This window comes from Galeopterus variegatus, unplaced genomic scaffold, assembly GCF_000696425.1.
Source record: "Galeopterus variegatus unplaced genomic scaffold, G_variegatus-3.0.2 Scaffold651, whole genome shotgun sequence".
NCBI lineage: Eukaryota > Metazoa > Chordata > Mammalia > Dermoptera > Cynocephalidae > Galeopterus > Galeopterus variegatus.
In genome coordinates, this window is record NW_007726762.1 from 123,996 (window position 1) to 147,025 (window position 23,030).

At 35.4% G+C, this 23,030-nt stretch overlaps 1 protein-coding gene across 4 annotated transcripts in view; it reads right to left on the reverse strand.

Moving 5' to 3' along the window:
- The window catches only part of ZNF385B (zinc finger protein 385B), a 317,580-nt gene that overhangs the window by 91,004 nt on the left and 203,546 nt on the right, over window positions 1-23,030 (reverse strand). For 2 of the 4 annotated variants that reach the window (XM_008570989.1, XM_008570990.1), the window contains one exon: window positions 2,110-2,252. In XM_008570989.1, the coding sequence (XP_008569211.1) occupies window positions 2,110-2,252 (143 nt within the window). Of the gene's footprint in view, window positions 1-2,109; window positions 2,253-12,163; window positions 12,240-23,030 lie in introns of those variants that run through there. The other 2 variants (XM_008570991.1, XM_008570992.1) reach the window with 2 other exon arrangements.

The following is a 23,030-nucleotide window of genomic DNA, read 5'->3' on the forward strand; positions in this document are numbered from 1 at the left end:
GAAACCCAATGATCCTATAGATTTATTTTTTTACTAGATGGTAGAAGGTCCCACTTGGAAACAGTGTTTTTATCTGTAAATTACACGTTTTCTCCCAAGAAGGAAAAAATGAACATCTATTAATAGGATTATTCTTTGGGTTTTCTGAAATATAAGATTAATTGCTATGTACAATTACTCAAACCAACAAAAAGACATATTAGTGCATCTGTAAACCCCTACACAACATTAAGAAGCCATTATGAAATTGTATTTTCATCTTAAAAAAAAAATCTTTATGAAAGTATTCTCTCCACTTTTGCTTTACAGCCCTTAAAAACAAAGAGGTATATGAAAGACATTTTGATAACTGAAGAAAGAATCTAATCATATCATTGCAGTTGTGAAAAGACCTATTAGGTATATACATAACATACTTCTAGAAGGGGGCTGGAAGGGTGGATACCAGTTGCTGACAGCAATTTTTTTAAGTGAAGGGACAGTGACTTTCTTATTTTGGCTAGAATGCTAGTATTTTATTTGAATCTTTAAAATAAGTATTCACATATTATTTATGTTAAAATAAAAATACAGAGAGGTGAATCATAGCAGGAGACATTTATTTCTACTCGTATTATCAGTGCTGCTTCCTGACAGTAACTGGACTTCTGTAGTAGCTATAAATGCTGTCTGCCAAATGCACATTAATCAAAATACAAATAGCTGGTAAATGTTCTAAGAAGTTCTTAATTGAATTATGTTTGAATTATCACACATTTTGGTAGAGGATAGAATAGGTGTGCTTGAGTTCAAGCTCTCTGAAACAAAACGGTGCAATGTGGTGCTTTGGGAGGGTCACTCCCAACAGGTTAATGCAACCAAGGCAGGTGTGATTTCTCTTACTGAGCTGCTGCACTGCACTAGAAATAACGTTCACCTTTTTATACCTCTTTATTATATTTTTTAAACTGTTTTATTTATCTCTGAAAAACCTAAAGAAGACAAAAACATTCAACTGTTTACTCAGTGAGTCAAGGCCAGTGCTCTTTAAAAAGTTGGCTGATCCCTGACCCCCTAATTACCTTACAACACTAAGCCCCAACAGAAGGCCTGTCTGCAGATTTTATTTACAACCCTTGAGGAGAAATCCTCCTGTTGTTTTCACTTCATACAGAAGATAAGTTTGCAAAAGGAAACATTTGGCAATATTTCAGATGCTTGCTGTCTGGTGGTGTTGATAATGCAATTCTTTTCTTTTCTTTTTTTTTAATGGCAGCATTTTAACGCTGTCTCATTTGTGTAGACCATCATACTCCATCCGACAGTATTTATCAACCAAACAGACATAAAGCATGCAATCACCTGAATTGTCTAAATTTTTCTCTTACTATAAGTTTAGCATCTGGCTATAAACTGATTCTTATGCTGAATTCTATTGTTGAAAGATGTCATGCTCCACTTGGCACACCTGCAAAATGTCTTTCATTCAGATAAAAGAAGGTCAACTGACTTGAATGAAGAACATTGGTAATTATAGGTAATTCACTAATATTTATCAAATGTTTTAAAGGGAATATCAAAGTATAATGCAAATAACTAATATGTAGATTTTAAATGTTTTTTTTTCTTTTTGCTAACAGTCAGATTCACATAATTCACCACAGCCCCTAAATAAAAATTCTGTTTGTGTCAGTCACATTTTATCTAAAATATCTCCCAAATAAAAATGCACCCAGAGAGATAAAGCCTACAGTCATTTTTTTTCTTTCTAGTAGAAGAGAAAAATCAATGTGGTTTGATATCTCTAAATTGTGTTCTTGAGCATGTATGTGAACAGCATCCCAGAAATGATATAGGTTCTAAAGCTACTGTAAAGTATATCAAAATTTTGCAGTGCAACAGGTGAAAAGTCATCTGTGGAAATATTTGTGAAATAAACATGTTAGCTATTGTTTGAACTAACTCCCAGGGGTGAAGCATCATCTTCCATAGCACAGCTGAGCAACATAACCAATACATGGTCTAAAATTACATACTTTGGAAACAGGCTACATCTATTGCTTATTTGCAAATGTAATGAAAGAAAGAGATTCAGGAGGGCACAGATAAAATAAAAATGCATTTACTCACTGTGTTAAAATTTGGAAAGAGCCCAACAGCAGAGCTACTGTCCACTGGAAAAGACATAAATGGTTTGATATCCAGTGAAGGCTGCATCATCAGGGTAGGTGTGCGCACAAGAGCAGGAAGGGTAGTAGTGTGGCATGTACTGCCTGCCAAGAACAAAACAAAAATGAATTCAATCTCTCGCTCACATTCATCTCCCTCCCAAACCTATGGTATAAAAACAAGACTGCTGAGCTGCAACCTGTGAGCAACAGAGTTACATTGGAAGTACACAAATGTCACAGGAGTAGTAAATATGACTAAAAAGGATCTTCCTCCTCGTTGTTCAAGACAGTGACACAGAAGGCTTCTCTATGGCAAGGGTCAAGGTCTGCTCAGACTCAGCCGAGACACACAGAACACAGATCCTACTGGCAGGTGGGGCAGGATGAGAACGTCTCCTTGTTCAGCCCATTGCTGTTGCCTCTGACTAGCCGAAAATGCAGGAGAGAAGAGGGGAGGAGCCTCTTGAAGCCAGATGCTGTTTACTATTCAGAGTTACTGAATGGCTAGTAGGCATGTTTTATGCAAATTAGAGATAATTATAGGGTTTTTACAAGAGGAAGAATACTTGGACTCCTATAGTTACTGTCTGCTCTCAGGAAAGTTATGACTCAATTTGTTCCCTTAAAAAAAAACAAACCCAAACCAAAAAATAAACAAACTGAAACGTATCTTTACTTTGAGGGAAATAGGTAGTCTAGACACTGGATAGTTAGACAATCTAAAAGGGTTGATTATGGCCTGGCTGCGGACACTATATTGGCTGGGACAGGGAGTAGTTGGAACAGGTACTCGAATTTTTGTCTTCAACTTTCATTTCCAATAAGCTTTGTATTATTTTAGCAACTATCCCATTTAACAGTTATATCAGCTGTCACCTCCTTTTAGACATCTGGTTTAATGCATGAGTAGGTGTAAAATGCTCTTCAGTAGTAATAAGCATTCTTCTTTAGCCTGTAGCTTCCAGGTAGTGCAGATAAGTAACTGCTGGTGCAGGTGGCTCTCTGGGAGACAGGCTCTGGCTTTTTTTTTTTTTTAAATATAACCACATTATTGAGATATAACTCACATACCAGACAATTTACCCACTTAAAGTGTACAATTTAATGGGTTTTAACATATTCATAGAATTGTACAACCATCATCACAATCAATTTTACATTTTCATGACCCCTAAAAGAAACCCAGTACCCATTAGTGGGCACTCTCCATTTCCTCCCAACATCCCTAGCACCTGGCAACCACTAATCTATTTTCTGTTTCTATAGATTTGTCTGTTCTGGACATTTCATTTAAATGAAATCATACGATATGTCATTTTTGTGTGTGGTTTTTTTCATTCGATATAATGCTTTCAAAGTTTATCCATGTTGTAGCATACGTTAGAATTTTATTCATCTTTAAGGCTAAATAATATTTCTCTGTACGAATGTTCCACATTTTGCTCATCCATTCATCAGTTGATGGGCTTTTGGATTGTTTCCATTTTTTTGGCTATAACAAATAATGCTACTTTGAACATCTATTTACAAGTTTTTGTGTGCACATATATTTTCAGTTCTCTCAGGTATACACCTAGGAGTAAAATTTGGGGAATTGTTGAGTCATATGGTAATCATATGGTTTAAACTTTTGAGGAATTGCTAGACTCTTTTGAAAGGTGCTGAACCATTTTACATTACTACCAGCTGTGTATGACGGTTCCAATTTCTCCTGTCCTGCCTGCATAGAACCACACAATAATCATATGCCTAAAATTCCCTACTGATTTCAAGGACAAAAGAGCAGTATTAAAAAATGCTCCAAATATTAAAATTTCCACTGATCTCTTACACAGTGTCCTAAGATCGTTAAAATTCCTAGTTCAATGATACTTTAAGTAATCAATTTTCTTAACAAGCCCTGAATCATATTTTAAATCATTCCAGAACATTATTGGTAATAGTGTTTAATTAACTCTCATACCTCATTTACATTGATCCTAAAAACAAACAAACAAACAAAAAACAACAAAAAAGAAGGGCACCTGAATATTTTATCTGTAATGGCATGTCTTCATGTCAGCCCCATACTTTAGGGAATATAAAGTAGGACTCAGCAAAAAAAAAAAATCAGGTAGAAGTATAGATCTAACAGTAATTTTTTTTCTGATGCCCAAGAAAATACTCTGATCTGACCCTGGCATTTGCATAACCACCCTGCATTTAATTACACATTACTCTTCTAATTAGGTAATGTTACATCTATTGCTAACTTCTGTGATTGTAGATCCAAAATGATGTATTTATATGAATACATCAAATGTTGAAGAGGCACTTATTAAAATATTTATTTAAAAATATTTTAAATATTTAAAAAATACCTATTTTAAAATCTTTGCTTTAAAAATCTTAGCTAAATTGACAAAAATAGAGATATTTCTTATAATAGATCAATGGACTTTTATAATTTATTATTTCTATAATTATTAAAGCTAAACCACAAAAAGCACAAAGAGAATGAACAGAATCATTGTACCTAAAGCTTCCCGATGAACAAATTTGTAATTATTTTGCTATTGTGGGTCTCTCGAAGGAAGCAAACTTCTCTCTCTACGCCCACAATGGTAGCTTCCCATAACACTGTGTAATACATGGCCCTGGAGGGCCTGGGGAGCGTCACTTTGTTACTCACAAACTGAAATCAAATAGAATGCAACAGGGAACTTGACAAACAGATTGCTCCATCAACAAAGGTCAGAATGCACAACGATCCCCCTTACCCATTCAAATCTCTATGCTAATAAAGACAAGGCTGGAGAACTACTTAGCTGCCACCATTCATTAGCATAAAAACCTTAGCAGCTGTTTACCATTTCATTAGCATTTTAATGACAGACAATTTGCCATGTTAAACACAGATTGTTTTAAACTACTGGTAGATCTTCTGAATAAATATAAACTATGCTTTCATCAATTCCTTCACCTCCACCTTGCTATTTTCACTTTTTAAACCCGCTTTTTAATACTGCTTCACTAAGACTGATTGCTTCAAAGGAAGTTTTTGCAAATGGGAAATAAATGAGGGTAAAGTGCATTTTTTTGCACAGGTTGTTTCATGCTTTGATCCCTCTGTCACCTTATTCGAGATTTTGCTGCTGCTGCTGGGAAGCCTCTCTCATCGTCTCTGGGTGCCTGAAAGTCAGTGGTAGTTACAAGCAGAAATTTGGCCAAAACGCATTGCACCCTGAAAGAAAGTGCTTATTTTTCTCTAAAAGTCAATGACTTGCTGAGAAATAAAAAAGGGGGTTGAAAATATAATGAGCAGAAATTTCAATGAAAAGGGTGGTATTATACACCCTTTTCATTGCTATTCTCATGGGACAGGACCAATCTTTGACTTTTGTATAAACTATTTGGCAATATTTCGTACAATATCTCCTATACGTAGCTCTGTTTTAGGGCATAGGCTATAATCTGGTATATATCATAATGAGTAAAGTTATAAAAGGGCTCTACCTTGTTTAATAAGGCTTTTTATATCACTTAATGTGTGTGTGTGTGTTTGCGTGTGTAAATATATATCTAGAGTAAAGTTATAAAAGGGCTCTACCTTGTTTAATAATAAGGCTTTTTATATCACTTAATGTGTGTGTGTGTGTTTGCGTGTGTAAATATATATCTCAAACTCCCTGTACTAAAATGTAATATATACACACACACACAAGCACATATACATATACCCCAAAGATCTAAATCACTACTCTTACCATGGAAATTCCACGTGTCCATATACCCTCCCATAAGAATGCAATTAACCCTCTTCCATAAATTTCATTTAATGGTAAAATACAAGTTGTATTTATCTATGACTAAGAAGCCAATAATATGTGAAAGACAACTCACCACTAGGATTATAAAGAGAACTATTATTTTAGCCAACTGCCTCTGCAACATAATAGGTACCTTATTATGCTAACGAATTATGTCATAATCCATTACCATAAAACCTCATTTGAGGGCCAGATAACACTTGGAATTATTGTCTTAGTCTTTGACCTTTAGAAATATGATCTTGAAGGCCCATTTAAGTTATAGCTTTGAGGCTCCCTAGTGGTTCTTCTTTATGTACCATATCAGAATCCAACAAAACACCTCATTCTTTGAAGGGAGAATACAACAGAGTCACAGAAAATCTGTATGAAGAAGCATTTGCAGAATCAAATCAAATCTATATCTATTCTATATTCTGCAGAAGAGTTTCTTCTTATGAGGTTATTATGAATGTCCCCTTTAGTGAGTACTGAGATAAAACATTTAATATATTATAAAAATCTATTAGGAGGAGACAATATCAATTATAGAACTCCCAAAGATTTTTTAAAGGAAATTAAAATAAATGACATTTCAGGTTTTCTGACAAACTCAGTTTTCTGTTTTTGTTGCTTTCCCAGTTTTGTTGCCCCTTATACTGTGTATCTTTCCCCCTTACCAGGACAATTACCAACATAGCACCTCCTCCACTTCTCTGAGCATGTCCATTCTTCCATCAGTCTGCTACGTGAGGAACATAATTTATCAAGAGACCATTAAGCGTTGCCACTAAAAGGTGACTATGTGAACAGGGGATGAAACTGATAAAGAATTTTGCTCCTGAAAAGGTCATACAATAACAACAGAGATAAAATTTTTATAGATATACTATGTACCAGGCACTACCCTAAGCACATTACCTATGTGTGTACATATCTGTATACACATATAAGTGTACATACATAGATGTATAAGTATATGCATCTGTATATACCCATTTATATATATACATATAAATATACGTATAACTCATTTAATGCTTATAATAACCCAAAAAACAAGGTACTGTTATTAGCTCCACTTTATAGATGAGAGACTGAGGCACAGAGAGGTTAAGCCCAACTTCATTTAGCTCATACGTGGAAGAGCCAGGATTCAAACCCAAGCAATCTGACTTCTGAATTCTGCCTTTTACCACTATGGTATGGTCACCAAATTGTACAGCTGAAATCACTCCAGGTATATAGACACATTCTCCAGCTATAGACAGGAGCATTTGACTATCGAACTAAGAGATTTAAAATGTTGAACTTCCAAACAGGTATAGTTTACAGCTGGGAATTAGTTGAAACTTTTATTGGACCTTAATGTTGTACCTGATACTGAAATAAATAAAATATGTAAGACTTTTTAATGTTCTATAAGACCTGCTTCTAGAATATATTTGTTTAAAAATAATCTCCCTTTAAATAATATTATTTAATTTAATAAATACTTAAAAAAACCAACAAGGCACAGTGCTGACAGCTGCAGAGATTACAAACTGAGTCAGAATTTATTTTACTTTTTAATAGAAGAAAATAATAACAACTACTACCATTTATTGAGATTCTCCTGCATGCTAGGTACTGTGCTAAGTGATTGTGTCCCCTATTTTATTAAATTATAATACAACTCTATGAGGTTTGTATTATTATCTCCATTTTATAGATGATAAAGGTAAGGTTTGGAGAGATTAACATCACTCAGTATGTGGCAGGGCCTGGGTCTAAACACTTGTTTGTCTGACTCTAAAGCTCAGGCCATTATTCCACACAGTAGGTTATTCGTAGAATTGTTACATGAAAAAGAACCTGTCATCAAATACATTTAGAAAATGCTGGCTTCAACAAGGTTTAAAACGGTTCTTTTCTGTAGGACATTTCAGAGCTTTTATTATACTAATGTGCTCTATGAACATCTAGGCACATATAATTTCTTCCCTCAATTTTTTGAGCATGGAATCAAGCCTTTTTGACTCCCCACGGAGCTTCTGGGACAACTATGACACTGTGGCATGCTCTTCAGGCAACACTGTCCCACACATGTTAAAAGCACCAACTAACCAGACAGACAGCTGATGACTCCTGTTTCTACTGCTTTCTTGTGTGAACTCGGACAAGTAATTTTACTTCATTATACCTCTATTTTTCTTTTCTATAAATTGGGGAAAATAAGAGTACCTATACCATAGGACTGGTAGGAGAAAGAATTGAGATTTTTCTATGCAAAGTGCTTAATTAACCCTGTGCCTGACACACAGCCAGTGTCATATAAGCTTCAATTACTGTGGTTACTAATTACTGACAGAATGCCATATCTCAGGAGAACATAAATAGTTAAATCCATTAATATTTATCATAAAAGGCAGGATATGTCAGGGATCACATGTTATCAACAAAATGTTAAAGAGGTTCAAGAGAGAAATAAGTTGCATCTGGTTAGGAGTTAGGTTCGTAAATGTTTCTATGGATGAGATATTTCTTAAGATAAACCTTGAGGAATGGTTAGTGTTTGGAGAGGTGGATATGAGAAAATGGTGGAGGAAACTGCATAAGCAAAAAGCATAGAGAAAATGGAATGTATTTAAATGAGAAACTTTTTTAGGCTCTCATAGTAACTGAAGTTTATACGACAATGGTCGTGTGTCAGGTGAAGAATACTTTTTAAAGTATTCCTAGTGTTTCTGGATTAGAAGGTAAAACAATAAAGAGAAAAACTTTGTGACCTTGGAGTAAGCAAAGATTTCTTAAATAGAAGACAAAAGGTGCTAACCATAAAAGAAAAACATTGATGAATACACTCTATTAAGAGTAAGAATGTAGAAATAACACACCATCAAGGGAATGAAAAGGCAACGCACAGACTGGGAGATGATATTCACAGTGTGTGTACTCTTACATTTTGACAAAGGACTTGAATCTAGAATAAAAAAACTCCTACAGATAACTAGAATAATGGGTAAAAGACTTGAATGGACACTTTACAAAAGTGGATATTAAAATGGCCAATAAACAATACAGCAAGGTGCTTGACTTCGTTAGTCATTAGGGATATGAGAATTACAACTACGATGACACACCACTACACACCCACAAGAATGACTACGGTGAAGAAAGATGGAGATGATGAAGTGTTCATAAGAATATGAAGCAACTAGAACTCTATACTGAAATGAAAATTGTTACAGCAACTTTGAAAATTTATTTGGCAATATCTGCTTAAGCTGAACACATTACCCTATGACCCAGCAATTCCACTTTTAGGTATTTAGGTACCTTATCTAAAGAAATATATGCTAGAATGCTCATAGCAATACTATTTATAACAGCCCAGAATTGGAAATTACCCAATTAACCCATCAACAGTAGAAAGAATAAATAATTTTGGTAACTTCACACAAAAAACATTTACAGGATGCAATATAGCAATGAGAACAAATGATGTATAATTACATGTATCAACAAATAGACCTTGCTAACAAAATGTTGAGAAAGAAAACTAAAATAAAGGAGTACAAACTATATGATATTTATAAAAAGAACAAAAGCAGGCAAACTAATCTATGCTGTTAGGATAGTGGCTGTCCATGTAGAAAGGGTAGAACGGGGTGGGAGGTGGAGTGACTACATGAGAGGGTCTTCCGGAGTGCTGCAAATGTTTTTTTTGTTTGATCTGGGAGCCAGTTACAGAGGTATGTTATATTTGTGTACATTCATTCAACTGTATACTCATGATATGTGTGCTTTTATGTATGTTAACATATAAACAGAAATTTTGAAATTTGTGGTCAATGCTATTAATTTTAACAAAATATTTTCACAAATATAGTCAAAATTCACCTATAAGAACATCTTCAAATTCCATCAAGTTTGTATAGTTTTAGGATGAATATGATGTTTTTTGAGTTCTTTTTTCCACTGACAGCTTGATTTTGCTCAGAACGATTTGTGAGCAAATAAAATTTCCTTTTAATACTGACACTTCCTCACTGAATTTAGGAAGCGGACAGAGGAGACTGATACAGAATCCAGCGATGCCAAAGAGAAAAATGTGTATCTAGAACTCTGAATCTATAAAATTTTAACAACTGGCAATTCTGTGCCTGAATATCCCTGAAGACAGCTAAGGGTTCCCTCCAAAGGGCTCCAACAGCAGCCACCACAGCAGCAGTCTGGCAGAATGTTGCTTTTAAAAATAAATCTTTCTAAGCATCACATGGAAGTTTATAAGCAATAATGAAGTGCTGCATCAAAAAACAGCAATGAAGCCACATCATGACAGTTTTTAAGCCACAATATCCTTTGGGTTTTGTAGTAAAGTGCCAGCTTTTACACAAAATGATAACTCTTTCACTAAGATGCAATGGATGGTTTTTCAGATACTGTGTCAACGGAATACACACAGCTGTGTGGTGATTCATTTATACCTGAATATCTTGCCCAAGTACTGAGTTTCTTATATTTAAGTGTTTTAAGAAATGGATAAGATTTATTTACTGTATAGTACAAACTATAGTTTGGTTAGGTATGTGACCTACATCATTAGTTGCAATCTTTTTTTAAAGCAGCATTGAACAAATCTGAGAGTTTCAGAATTTAAGTAAATTTAAATGGTTAAAGCTGAATTTAAAATATTTTTGCTTTGTTATAGTTTTTCAACTTGTAACTCATTAGTATTAAGCATGATCATGCAAGAAAGGAAACTCAAAGAAGGGAAAACTGGGTTCTAAAAATGCTTTCTCAAGTTTTTCAGAATAGTTTTTAATACACCTGACTTATCAAAAGGGAATGTCATGTGCTTAGTTCCTAAATTACTAAGTGTTTAGAGAAGCCAAAATTATCACGAGACAGGGCTTTACTAAAATTGTCTGAGGTCAAGAATGGTTTGGGAGGTCACAGGAGCCTGGCAAAATATTCTGGCAAAAAGACCGAGGGAGATGGTCCTGAGCTACATTTGCCCAGTGACTCTCGTCAATGGCATCAGGACCCTTCTATGAGGTCTGAAACCTCTTTCTGTTACAAACCAAGGAACCATGTGCTCTTCCTTTATAGCATACAAGGGACCTAATGGCAGTGTAGACTATAACTTATTTTAGAAATCTTCCTAAAATTACAGATTTTCTTGGGAAAGGAAACACCTATGTTTCTCAAGTAACTGAATATTTCTAGAGGAGTAATATTTCTTAAAATTTTAGTGGTAAACATAATTTAGGAGTTGACACTTCATTTTCTATGAGAAAAATGGGATTTAGGAGTCTTAATTCACATGGTACTTGACTGATGATAGAACCAAAACTAAAGCTTGTTGCCCCAGGGACAGTTTCCAGTATTTAAGTCTGTACAATCAAAGATGTACAAGAATCACATATTATAATTGTTACCTTTGTTAAATTAAGTTTGACCTAAAGGTTTCTCAGGGCATAGTGAACTATAACCTAACTTGATGTGTAAACAGTCTGTAACCTACTCTTGTAACAAGTAGCCAAGTCTTGGCCAATCACAGGTTCATATAAGGCAAATGCCCAGCTGTAACCAATCCAGCTGTTTCTGTACATCACTTCTGTTCTCTGTAAGTCACTTTCCTTTTTCTGTTCATAAATGCTATCCAGCCCTGCAACAGTCTTGGAGTCTCCCTGAACCTATTTCTGGTTCTTGGGGCTTCCCAATTCAAGAATTGTTTTGTTCAATTAAATTCCGTTAAATTTAATTTGTCTAAAGCTTTTCTTTTAACGCCCTCTTTGAGAATTTAACTAGACTAGTATTTAGTATTTTCCTTTTTTATTTTTACTGAAATTTAAAAGAAACTATTCATTTTTTAAATGATTTTTAACGTTTTATTAATATGAATAATGGAAGAAAGAAATTCAATGAAAGAAAAGCCAGTGTGGCCAAGAGCCAACATTTCTTTCCAGTTTATAGAACAGTAGAAGATTGATTGCAATACCTCCTTTTAAATAATTATTTTAATATTCCCAATGGGGAAAAAAGAGAACGACAAAGCCCATAATACTATGCTTTTAGCCATACTGTTTGGATCAATATAACTAATTCAAATAGCCTCCTAGTAGGAGGCACACTCACATTTGTGTTGGTTTTTATACTCAAATACTATCAGAATTGCAACAAAAATGCTATCTGAAAAGACACACTTTGATACATTTTTCCAGGCAACGGGCAACTGACCTTCCATTTGAGCAGATCAAAGCAGCAGGTCCAGTTAGACCTCTGGCTCTGTCTTTAGGCCTCTCCTCTGCCATTGGAACAAAGGGTGAGACTGAAGGGGCTGCAGGAAGCAATTCTGGAGGTCAGTGCACCCAGCTGCTGCTCTAAATTCTAGCTCCAGGACACAAAAGGCTTTGCTTCCTAGTTTCAGAGAATTTTAGTTCCTGCATTCAAGTCTAGCTTGTTGTCATTTAAGAACTAAAAGGGGTGGAGGGTGGGGGTGAAAGAATAGCGGTTTATGTAAATTATCTTTTTAAAAAGATACCCCCCACCCCCACTCCACAGGTTGCTCAGTTTAAAGAAACAGAGTTAATATTTGCTCTGCTTGTGCCCTCTACTCCCACCTTGGTAGAAAAAAAAAAAAAAGTTTCCTTAGCTTAAATATTAACCAAACACTTCAAAGTTATTCAAAAGCTGTTACCCATGTTAATAATAAGAAAAAAAATAGACTCCCAGAAAGCACAACTTGTAAATAAACAGAAACAGTTAAAAGTGCTGTAACCCTTTTCTGAGAATGTATCCCATGGCCACCATAATAATAATAATAATTATAATATAAAAATAATAATTATAGTATAAAATATAATAACTATACAGCATTCAGAAAAAATTCTAGTGAAGTATTACAATGATGGTGAACATTATAGAAGAGGTCACTCCTTGTCCTCTGTCAGCAAAGAAGCTATTTTCACCCAGGAGCAATAGACATGGCCCACCTGGCTGCAGGGTTGTTTCTGGGCTAGCAGCATGAAACCCACTGTTCCACCCTATGGAAACCTGGTATGGGACACATGATCTGGCCATGCAGAGATGGGTGAGCAGAGATTGTGAGTCATGGGGTGATATTGGGGCTAGGATGAAGAAAAGGGTGAGGGGGGATTTGGAGAGGTAAGTTAAAGTGGTAAGTTTGGCTTAGTTTTGCAGACTAGACTAGACCTAGCACCAATTCCATATCTGGAATTTCCTAATATCTTGCTCCTAAAATGATTTTCTTCCCTTGTGTCTTTTCATTGTGTGGCAGAAATCCGAGTAAAATGAAGTAGAGCAGAGCAAAAACTACATGAACAGGAACAACCTAGTTAAGTAGGGCGTCTACTTCTTCAAACAACTGGGAGGCAATGTGATATCACCCATATCCTGAGAAACATGGAATGCCCTGTGACACTGGGGATGCTTGTACTGTAGAGTCTTCAGTGAGTATTTAACAGAGTGGGCCAATCCCTGGCCTGGCTTCTTAGAAATCTGCCATTGTCCTGACATCCTAGAAATTGATGTTACTTTTTTCAGTCATACAGGCAGTTTCTGGGGCACTAGTGATCTGCAAAACAGCATCAGATAAGGCCCTCCAATGAATACCCAAGGATTTCATGCCATGGAAGTGATTCACGATAAATGATTGCCCTTGTCCCTGTGCATCTAGTTTACTCTTGTAGTATACTGACTTTGAAGTTTTTATTTTACAATTCTCATATATATGAAGAATCTTCAAAATGTTCATGGAAAGATTTACATTATCTTTTAATTCTATTTTTCTATGAACTTTTTGAAGCACCGTTATATAAATTTAAGGTGTACGATGTGATGTTTTGATATACATATGCATAGTGAAAAGATTACTACAGGTAAGCAATTTAAAATATCCATTATCTCACATAGTTACCTTTTTCTTTTTCTTTTGTGGTAAGAGCACTTAAAATCTACTCTCAGATTCCAGTATACAATACAATATTAACTATAGTCCTCATGCTATATTTTATATCTCTAGATATATTCATTATTCATTCTACATAACTGCAACTTTGTATCCTTTGGCCACATCTCTCTATGCCCCTATGCCCGCCTCACTTGTTCTAGGTACAGTATTTGATTTTTTTTTTTTTAGATTCCACATATAAAAGAGGTCATGCAGCATTTTTCTTTCTGTGTCTGGTATATTTTACTTAACAAAATGTCCCCCAGTTTTATCCATGTTGTTGCAAATGGCAGGCTCTTCTTTTCAGAAGGTGAATAATATTCCTCACATGGAATTTCTTCTTGGTTTCCCTAATGATTCTCTCTTACTCCCTCAATGAACACCAAAAGTCAAAGCCACCATGATTTTTTAATAAGGAGTCCCATTGAAAGTAGAGAATTTAATCACAGATTTATTATGTTCTTTTTCAATGATCTGTTTTATATTGTAACAAAGGAATGGAAAGATTTTTCTTTTAGAACACTTGTTTTGAGTCTTGGTCTCTTCTTGGACATCAAACAGCCTTTTTAAGCTCCCCTTTTTAAAAAGACACCAATGGAAAGTAAACAATTCATAAAAATGGACCTGGTGCTCAATGTATTTCATTTGACAAAACATGTTTCCAGTTAAAGAAAACGTAAAAAAAATCCAAAATTGCACAATCTTTACATATTTCCAAACTTTGATCAACTTGTGTCTCTGTGTCTTTTTCTCTAACACCTCTTTTCTCTGTCATTCTCGTGTCCCTCTTTTTATCTCCCTAGTCTCCTTCTCTCTCACCCATCTGTCTTTTCTGCTTCTCTCATCTCTCCTGTCTCTGGCATCTCTCCATCTCTGTCTGTCTCTTTGTCTGTGTGTGTGCCTGTATGTCTGTCTGTCTCATCTCTGTCTCCTACCACAATACTGCCAGGGAAATAAAAAGCACTCATAAAATTTGTCATCTGCCTTGTTTTGCAGGTGCATTATATTAATTTTGTTTTCAATATTTGCTTTTATAAATCAGAAGACGAATAGCAAGATTATTATCAGGACAAGTTTGACTCTGTGACAAGATATAACAATTAAATTAGGCCAAATCTCTGGTTATGTTCCAAGTAGATATTAATTTTGTTTTCAATATTTGCTTTTATAAATCAAAAGACGAATAGCAAGATTATTATCAGGACAAGTTTGATTGACTCTGTGACAAGATATAACAATTAAATTAGGCCAAATCTCTGGTTATGTTCCAAGTAGATATGTCAGTTGCAACAACTGAGGATTGTTTTTATAGATGCTCCCACAATGGTATTTGCTATACTTGTGATAGAGTAAACAAGTCAGGACTTATTTAAATGCACCATAGAACTTAAATACACCATAGAATTTTATGGTACATTTTTATAGAAATTCATCATCGTGTCCTAGGTTACACAATACTATACCTTTTCACTGGAGAGCACAGGGTGATTTCACATATATTAAGTAGCCTTTTTACATATATTTTGTATATAATAAATAGTCTTCTATTTATTATATTACATGGCTTATGATCATTCATTGTTTTTTCTGATGAAAAAAGTGATGCTCAGGGATAAGTAATTCCATGACAAAGCAAACATACAAAATGAAGCCAATGATGGACCTAGCACTAGAAAAAAACTTCTTCCAAAATCAGGTACTAGGTCTATTGTAATAACTACACTGAACAACATTGTCTGCTAAGAGTTCACACATCACGGGAGTCTTAAGAACCTTGGAAAAATCAATGCACTTTGGCTTTAACCTACTCATTTTTTTGCAAAAACCCACTGAATCTTCACTATTTACACCTCTAATCCACCTATGAAGAAGAATAAAAGAAGTAGAAGCTCTTTCAATATTTTCCAAACCACTTGAAATCCCACTGGGGACTATGAGATAAAAACATCTTCCTAGTGCCAAGAGTTTCTCAGCCCTTTCCTGATAGTGACATTTATTCATGTTTCACTGATCTCAAAATTGAAATAAAAATGATTTCTTAGGTGGCAAAAAACAAAGTGATAACAGGAAAATAGGACTGAGAATTTCATAAGTACCTGTTATATACATACAGCATACACCTACCCTTATAACAGACAATACTCCATCCTGAAGAGCTAAACTAACTGGTTTCCAGAGAGATTTCTATGCTCAAGGGTCTAAAAAACATGATGTCGAGTCTTAACTTGAACTAGATGGAATATTAAAACTTGAAACATGCCTATCATAAAAATCATGTGACAAGAGTACAAATCACTCATGTCACTATATTTTATGACAAGCTTCCAGCCACTATTCTGTCAATCTGAATGTGGACTCTTGGACATGTACAATCATCAGCTTAATATATACTTTCTGAAGAGAAGAGAAAAAGGAGAGAGGGTTTTTAACATACTTGGACTAAACATGAATCTCCTTTTTACCTAGTAGTTATTCTGACATAAACTTTCAAAGAAAAAAGAACAATAGCTCATAAAGAAAGAAAATGCAGGAAATCAGTCACATCTTCATTATATTTAGTGAAGTGACTCAATAGTACAATTTAAATACAAACAGGTTAGGAAAACCAAAATAATATTGGACAGGAGAGTCACAAAATTAGCAGATTCTGTTTGTCCTAATTTTGATATTTTTCTCTTTTTTTTGAAATTGATTGAATTGTTTTATATTTTTATCACATACTACATGAAAAAGTTCCCTGAGGTGTAAATGCTGATCAGTCAGCAGTGCTTACCTTCGTTTTTAAGATTACAGTCCACAATCACTTCTGCATTTGAGCACTGTAAGAGGTCTTACATTTACAGATAAATATTCCATCATTTCAACCTGGTGCTCCTGTGAAATGTGGTGCTAGGAAACAGCCGGCAGGCAGTGCGTCTGAACAAATCATACGTCCTGTAATTGCCCGCTTAGCTCTAATTACTATTGAGGATAGTGTTTGCAACCTGATTCCAGGGAGAGGGCAGACTACCTTCTGACGACACCGAACCAAATATATCCTAAAAGACTGACAAGTTACTTTCTTTCATGTAATTTTTCTGAGTATCTCCCAGCTACTCAGAAACTACCACTCTGCCATGGTAAAAATGAAATCAAGAAATATGACACCTTTCTCTTCTTCCCAACAAAGCAACTCAATCCTCTCAAAATATCTACTTACTATAAAAATTTGGAATTTTCACTATCACTTAGATTTCAAGGGATTGCTTTTTTTTTCTAGGTGGGCAACTAAATCTTTATTTTGAAGTTGCTTTTTATTTCAAAAAGAAATTGGTTTTCAAAATGAACTTTATTTACATTGTTAGTCCAGAATAATTCATTTGTATACCATTAGGCCTGAAGTATTTGTTTCCTTTCCTGTGTATTTTTAGGTTTTAAATAAAGATTCGAAGCATATAACTCAAAAAGACTAAGGCAGATGACAATTTGATATTGATAACATTAATAGGAATATTTATACATCTTAACTCAAAAAACCTAATTTTAGTTATTTATTATGGTGAAAGTAACAGTTGTGTAGGCATGGAACTAAAATGATACAGTATTTACTCCCATACCTAAATAATTTCACTCTCCATCTAGTGGCATTTGACCACATGATCAGAATAAAGCTCTTGACATGTCCATGTTACACAGTGTGGCTGCAACTGGTTGTTTTGCTTATATTAAACCGATTGTCATTGATACTGATGACTTAGCTTAGTGGGCATTTGACTGAGTGAAAGAAACTTGAAATGACTGATGTTTGCAAATGTCAGGAAGGATTATGCACCTTTGGTAATGCAATTTAGCACATTTGCTAACTACAGCCAACACTTATTTTAGTGACGTACAGAACAAATTATGCTTATCCAAATTCAGAGATTTAGTATATCTGCTTATGTCAGATTTGCATGGTAATTATCAGGGACAGGTAAACCCAAGTGAATAATTAGATGCACCAAACGAAATGGTAATTATAATACCAGTCCTTAGAAATGGTGCATTTATCCAGGCCCATTGATCTCAGCTAAATTACAAATAATAACAAAATAACACTTTAAATGGAACATAGTATGCTAGCTCTATACTTATTTTCTTCCAAATAACAATTGTGCACTTATTGCTCATATAATATTTAGTTCTTCGTGGTTAAAATAAAATTATAGTTACTGCTGTGGTTTTCAGATTTTTGAAAAAATCTTTATATGTAATAGACCTTCCATAAGAAACCTCTCTGCTCAGTGGAGATTACATTAATGCCTCCTTCAAAGTATTTTTCTTTCATGGAGCTAGACAAAATAATCCGTTCGTTTTTGCCTACCCTTAAATCATGACTGATTCTTGAAGTATTTTTCTAGAACATTTCTGGGTCTGGCACACTAATGCATTTTCAAACTCCCAAGCTCTTTATGTGTACCTCTCATATTCTTAGTTTAGTTCAATAGTATACAAAGTGTGGTCCCAGATTAGCAGCATCACATCACCTGAGAACTTGTTAGAAAAGCAAATTCCCAGGTCCCACCCCAGATCTTCAGAATCACAAACTCTGGGGGTGGGGCCTAGCAATCTGTGTTTTAACAAGTCCCCCAGGTGACCTGAAGCATGCTGTTTGAGAGCCACTGGTCCATGGTGTGTGTATGCACTAAGAGCAGTAGAAGAATGGGATAAGAAACATTTAAGCCTTTGTGGGGGAAACTATGGGAGAGATAAAGTCTCAGCAGAGAGGTGACATTTAAGGGTTGTCTAAAGGATGGGAAGAGTTTAGATGTACCTTAAGGAGCACCAGGCATGCCTTACTCCCACTAACTGGTCACCTCAAGTAAATGCATCCTGACCCTCTCCAAGACTTTGTCAATCACCTTGTTTCTTCAGTCATTTCATTCTTAAGGAAAACAGAAAACTTGCTTCAATACTGTTAGCTTTTCAGTCTACCAACTACTTTCCCTTAAATTTTAACTCTTTTAGAGAAGCCTTCACTTTCTTTTTTCACCTTTTTACTATCTCTTCACTTCATAAACCCTGTAATCTGGCTTCTGATTTCTCTAGCCTAATAAAACCATGGTTTTGAAGGCCTTTATCAGTCCTCCTTGACCTTTGTACCATGGGTAGAAAACTATCCCTTGTCTAAATTGCTTCTTTTCCAAGCTTGACTTTAGTATTTGCAGCCACATACTGGACCCCTCGCACCTGTATCCCACTGGCACTTCAACTTCAACTTGCACAAAATTAAACTAGTCATCCCAGACTTCCTGCCCCCACCCCTTCTCTTTACTCCCCCAAAGACCTTCCTCCTCTGGTGGTGTTTATTACACTGCCTGGCACCATGAGTCCTCCAGTTATACAGACTCTAAAACCTGAAGATGTATTTGACTTTTCCTTCTTCTTTGCCCCTGAATCAAGCTAGTTATCTTTATGACATCTGTCATCTCCTTCCCCTTTTCATACCCATTACCATTAACTTCATTTAGGTCCTCATTAGCTGTTCCCTAGCATAATCCTTTAATCATTATATTCCCCCTGTAGTCAACTGAATTCTTAAGACGAGTAGCTCAAATCAATCATTTTCCTATTCAAACGTCTTCCATGGCTCCCCTTAGTTTCAGCCTCTGAAATCCAATACACCTGTTCAAATCTCTATTCCACTACTTACCAGCTGGGCAACACATTACATGAATTAATAGACTTGTTAAGCCCCAATTTTCTCAGCTGATTAGTAGGAACAAACCAGTAATCATATCTCCTGAGGAGACCTGGAGGAAATAATGCATGTAAGTTCTTACCACAGTGCCTAGAACATTGAAGGATTTAGTAAATGATAAGCTTTATTATCATTACCAAAGCCATCTCTTTGGAATCCAGTTCCAGCACCTCAGTTCAGCATCCACCACCATTCTCAAATTTAACTGAAAACTGTTTTCTCACTTATGCTTTATAAGATTTGTTTGTTAAACTGAATTCTCCCTCAAGCACGAGGCCCACATCTTATTTTTTTTCTGTCTCTGGCCCCTTAGGCAGCATCTTACACCTGGTAATTCCTCCAGAAATGTTCACTGCTTGAAGCACTAGTTGGTTCTTGTATGTATACACTTTCTTAGTTCCTCTTTTAAAATAAATTATTTATTTTTTAATTGAAAAGTATTGTTTGTACATATTTATGGGGTGCAGAGTTATATTTTAATACATTTATACAATGTGTAATGATCAAATCAGGGTAGTCAGCAAATTTATCATTGCAAAAGTTTATCATTTCTTTATGATGAGAACATTTCTTAGTTCTATCATTTTGTTCATCCTGTCATGCCCCCCAGGATGCTTTTCCCTTTCTGTCCCCTTTCAAATTCTCTCCATTTTCAAGGGGCATTTTAAATGCCATCTCTTCCAGGAGGCCCTCCCTCTTCCCTAAAAAGAAAGTATCTGGTTTTTCTCTGAATTTGCAATACATTCCATTTACATCTCTATTACTGTACTTAAGATATTCAATTGTGTATTATTTGTGCATGTGTCTTCTTTCCCAGTGAGCTCTAAGCTGTTCTGGGTTAGAGACTAGACTTCATTTACTGCTGTTTTCCTAGTGCCCTGCCCAGAAAAGGCATTCAATAAATATGTTGAATGAATGAATGAGGTAAAGGGAATAGCATCTGTGTTTTTATTATAAGGACTGTGCTGATACTATCTGATTAAAGATTTTATTTTCCACTGATAATTATGATCATCTTTAGAGAGTACATGAATTGTGAAAATTACAGAAACAAGTTTAAAGAGGACCCCTTATAAATAGGGTGTGTTCCTAACCTTGGTTTTAAAGGTCGTATTCTAAAACTCAGAAGCATTTTCCATAGAAACAAAGTTATAAATGGCCATTGGAATACTGGGATAGTCCTCAAAAGCTTAATTAACCCACAGGATGGCTGTATTAGACAGAACATTACACTAGCAATAACACCTCAATGCTAACATTATTATAAGAAGTTTCAAAAAGCAGTCAATATTCTATGAGTGTTTATAAGGAGGGTCAGTCTTCTTTGCAAAACATAAAACCATGATTTTTTAAAAAAATATTTTAAGACATATTCAGAAAGCCATAACCAGAAGCCAATTTTCCTGTATATTCAAATGGTTACTTTTCCTTGCCAGGATGAATGTGAGGTTAGAGAATCCATTTATAATTGTAAATTTAGAAAATGGAAGTGCTTAAATCAGAAATTATTTTCTTTTTTACTTACAATTCTAAATTTCAACTTCTTTGTCTCTATTTTGGATTAATTTTAAATTGACTATGACCTCTGTTGACAAACTTTTAGCTACATTCATAGGGGCGGGGTGTCTGTTATTTAAAGTAACTCTTGAGTGAGTAAATAATCCTTTTTTAATGGAAAAATGATGGTCTTTCCAATGATCTGAATTGCAGTTTTGGATTTTCACAAATTTACTTAAAGCAGGCACACCTATAAACAAGTTATCTGTGAAAAAACCCATATTTTTGTTGTTACTTTTGCTTCATCATCACTAAGGTAAGACATTATGGTAAATTAAAAAGTGGGGTCCCTGGTCCTTAAGATGACTAGAAAACAAAAACAATACATCCAAAACAACTAGAGACTAATACAAAGACACATGAAATTTAGTATAAATTGCAGGCATAGATATAGAAGTAGTACAGGACAGAATATAACCTCCACAGGGGCAGGGATCTTTGTTTTGTTCATTAATGTATCCTAAGCACCTGGTACCATGCCTTGCATGTATTATGAGCTCAACAAACAACTGTTGCACCAAAAGGAGAGACAAAAGTGGGTTAGAATGGCTGGGAAAGTTTCACTGTGAAGGCAGGACTTGAGCAAGACCTTAAAATAGTGATTCCTTGATTCCTCCTTTAGCTCCCCACCTACATTCAGGCTATCAGCAAATCCTGCTGTTTCTACTTCCAAGACAGATTGCAAATCCTCCTGCTTTCCCTCCATGTCACTGCCACATTGTAGTCCAAGACACTAACATTGGTTTGGACTGCAGCTAACGACTCTTCACAGATATTTCTGGGACCACTCATGCTCTTCTGTACTTGGTTCTCCACACAGCAGCCAAGCAAACTGTGTAAATTACAAATCTGATCATGTCACTCCAGTGTAATGGCTTCCCACTGCATTTTGAATAAAATCAAACACCTCACCATGGCCTACAATTACCGCAAGTGTAAGCCCCTGCTTACTTCCTAAACCTCACCTAGTACCAACTCCACACCCCACCAACCAAGATCTAAGCTTCCTTTCTCTTTCCCAGACATGTCAAATCCATTCCTATCTCAAGGCTTTTGCCTTTGCTGTTCTCTCAGCATGTAACCCTCTTCTCCTAATTCAGTTATCATATTCTCAGGAGGCTTTCCCTCTATTACATTGCTCTGTTTTATTTACTCCACTGCACTTACTTGTCTCTAAAATTATCTTGTTTAATGTTTTTCCTTGTTCTTTGCCTCCTCTCACTAGAAAATAATCTCCATGAAGACAACGACTATATTCTTGGTGCTCTATTCCCAGCTTCTAGAACAGTGCGAGGCCTACAGTAGGTACTCAATACATATTTTGAATGAATGAATAGTCATATTTCCCCAGCCTTTTCAAGTGTGAAGACACATATTTTTTAGCATCAAATGGTCTTAAGGACCTCTCACATATGACTAGTGTTATCTTTCCCTTAGTAGCCATTGATTATATTCAAAGCCATTATGAAGTCATTTAAAGTAAATGTAAAGTAACAACATTTAAAGTAAAGTGGTATTTCATTATCATGGTAGGGCTGACATGCATTTGGCAAAAATATGTTGGATATGTGTGAGACATGGTATTTATTCAATCTACCAAATACTTAGTGCACATCTCCACTTACAGGTATCCCAGGATCCTCAGGCCACAGATGTCAGGGGAGCCACTTACTGATAAGCAGATTTGACATGAGAAAACAGAAGGAATGGAAGCAGTCCTAGTTAGAGCTCTCTCAAGACATTACAGGTATCCCAGGATCCTCAGGCCACAGATGTCAGGGGAGCCACTTACTGATATGCAGATTTGACATGAGAAAACAGAAGGAATGGAAGCAGTCCTAGTTAGAGCTCTCTCAAGA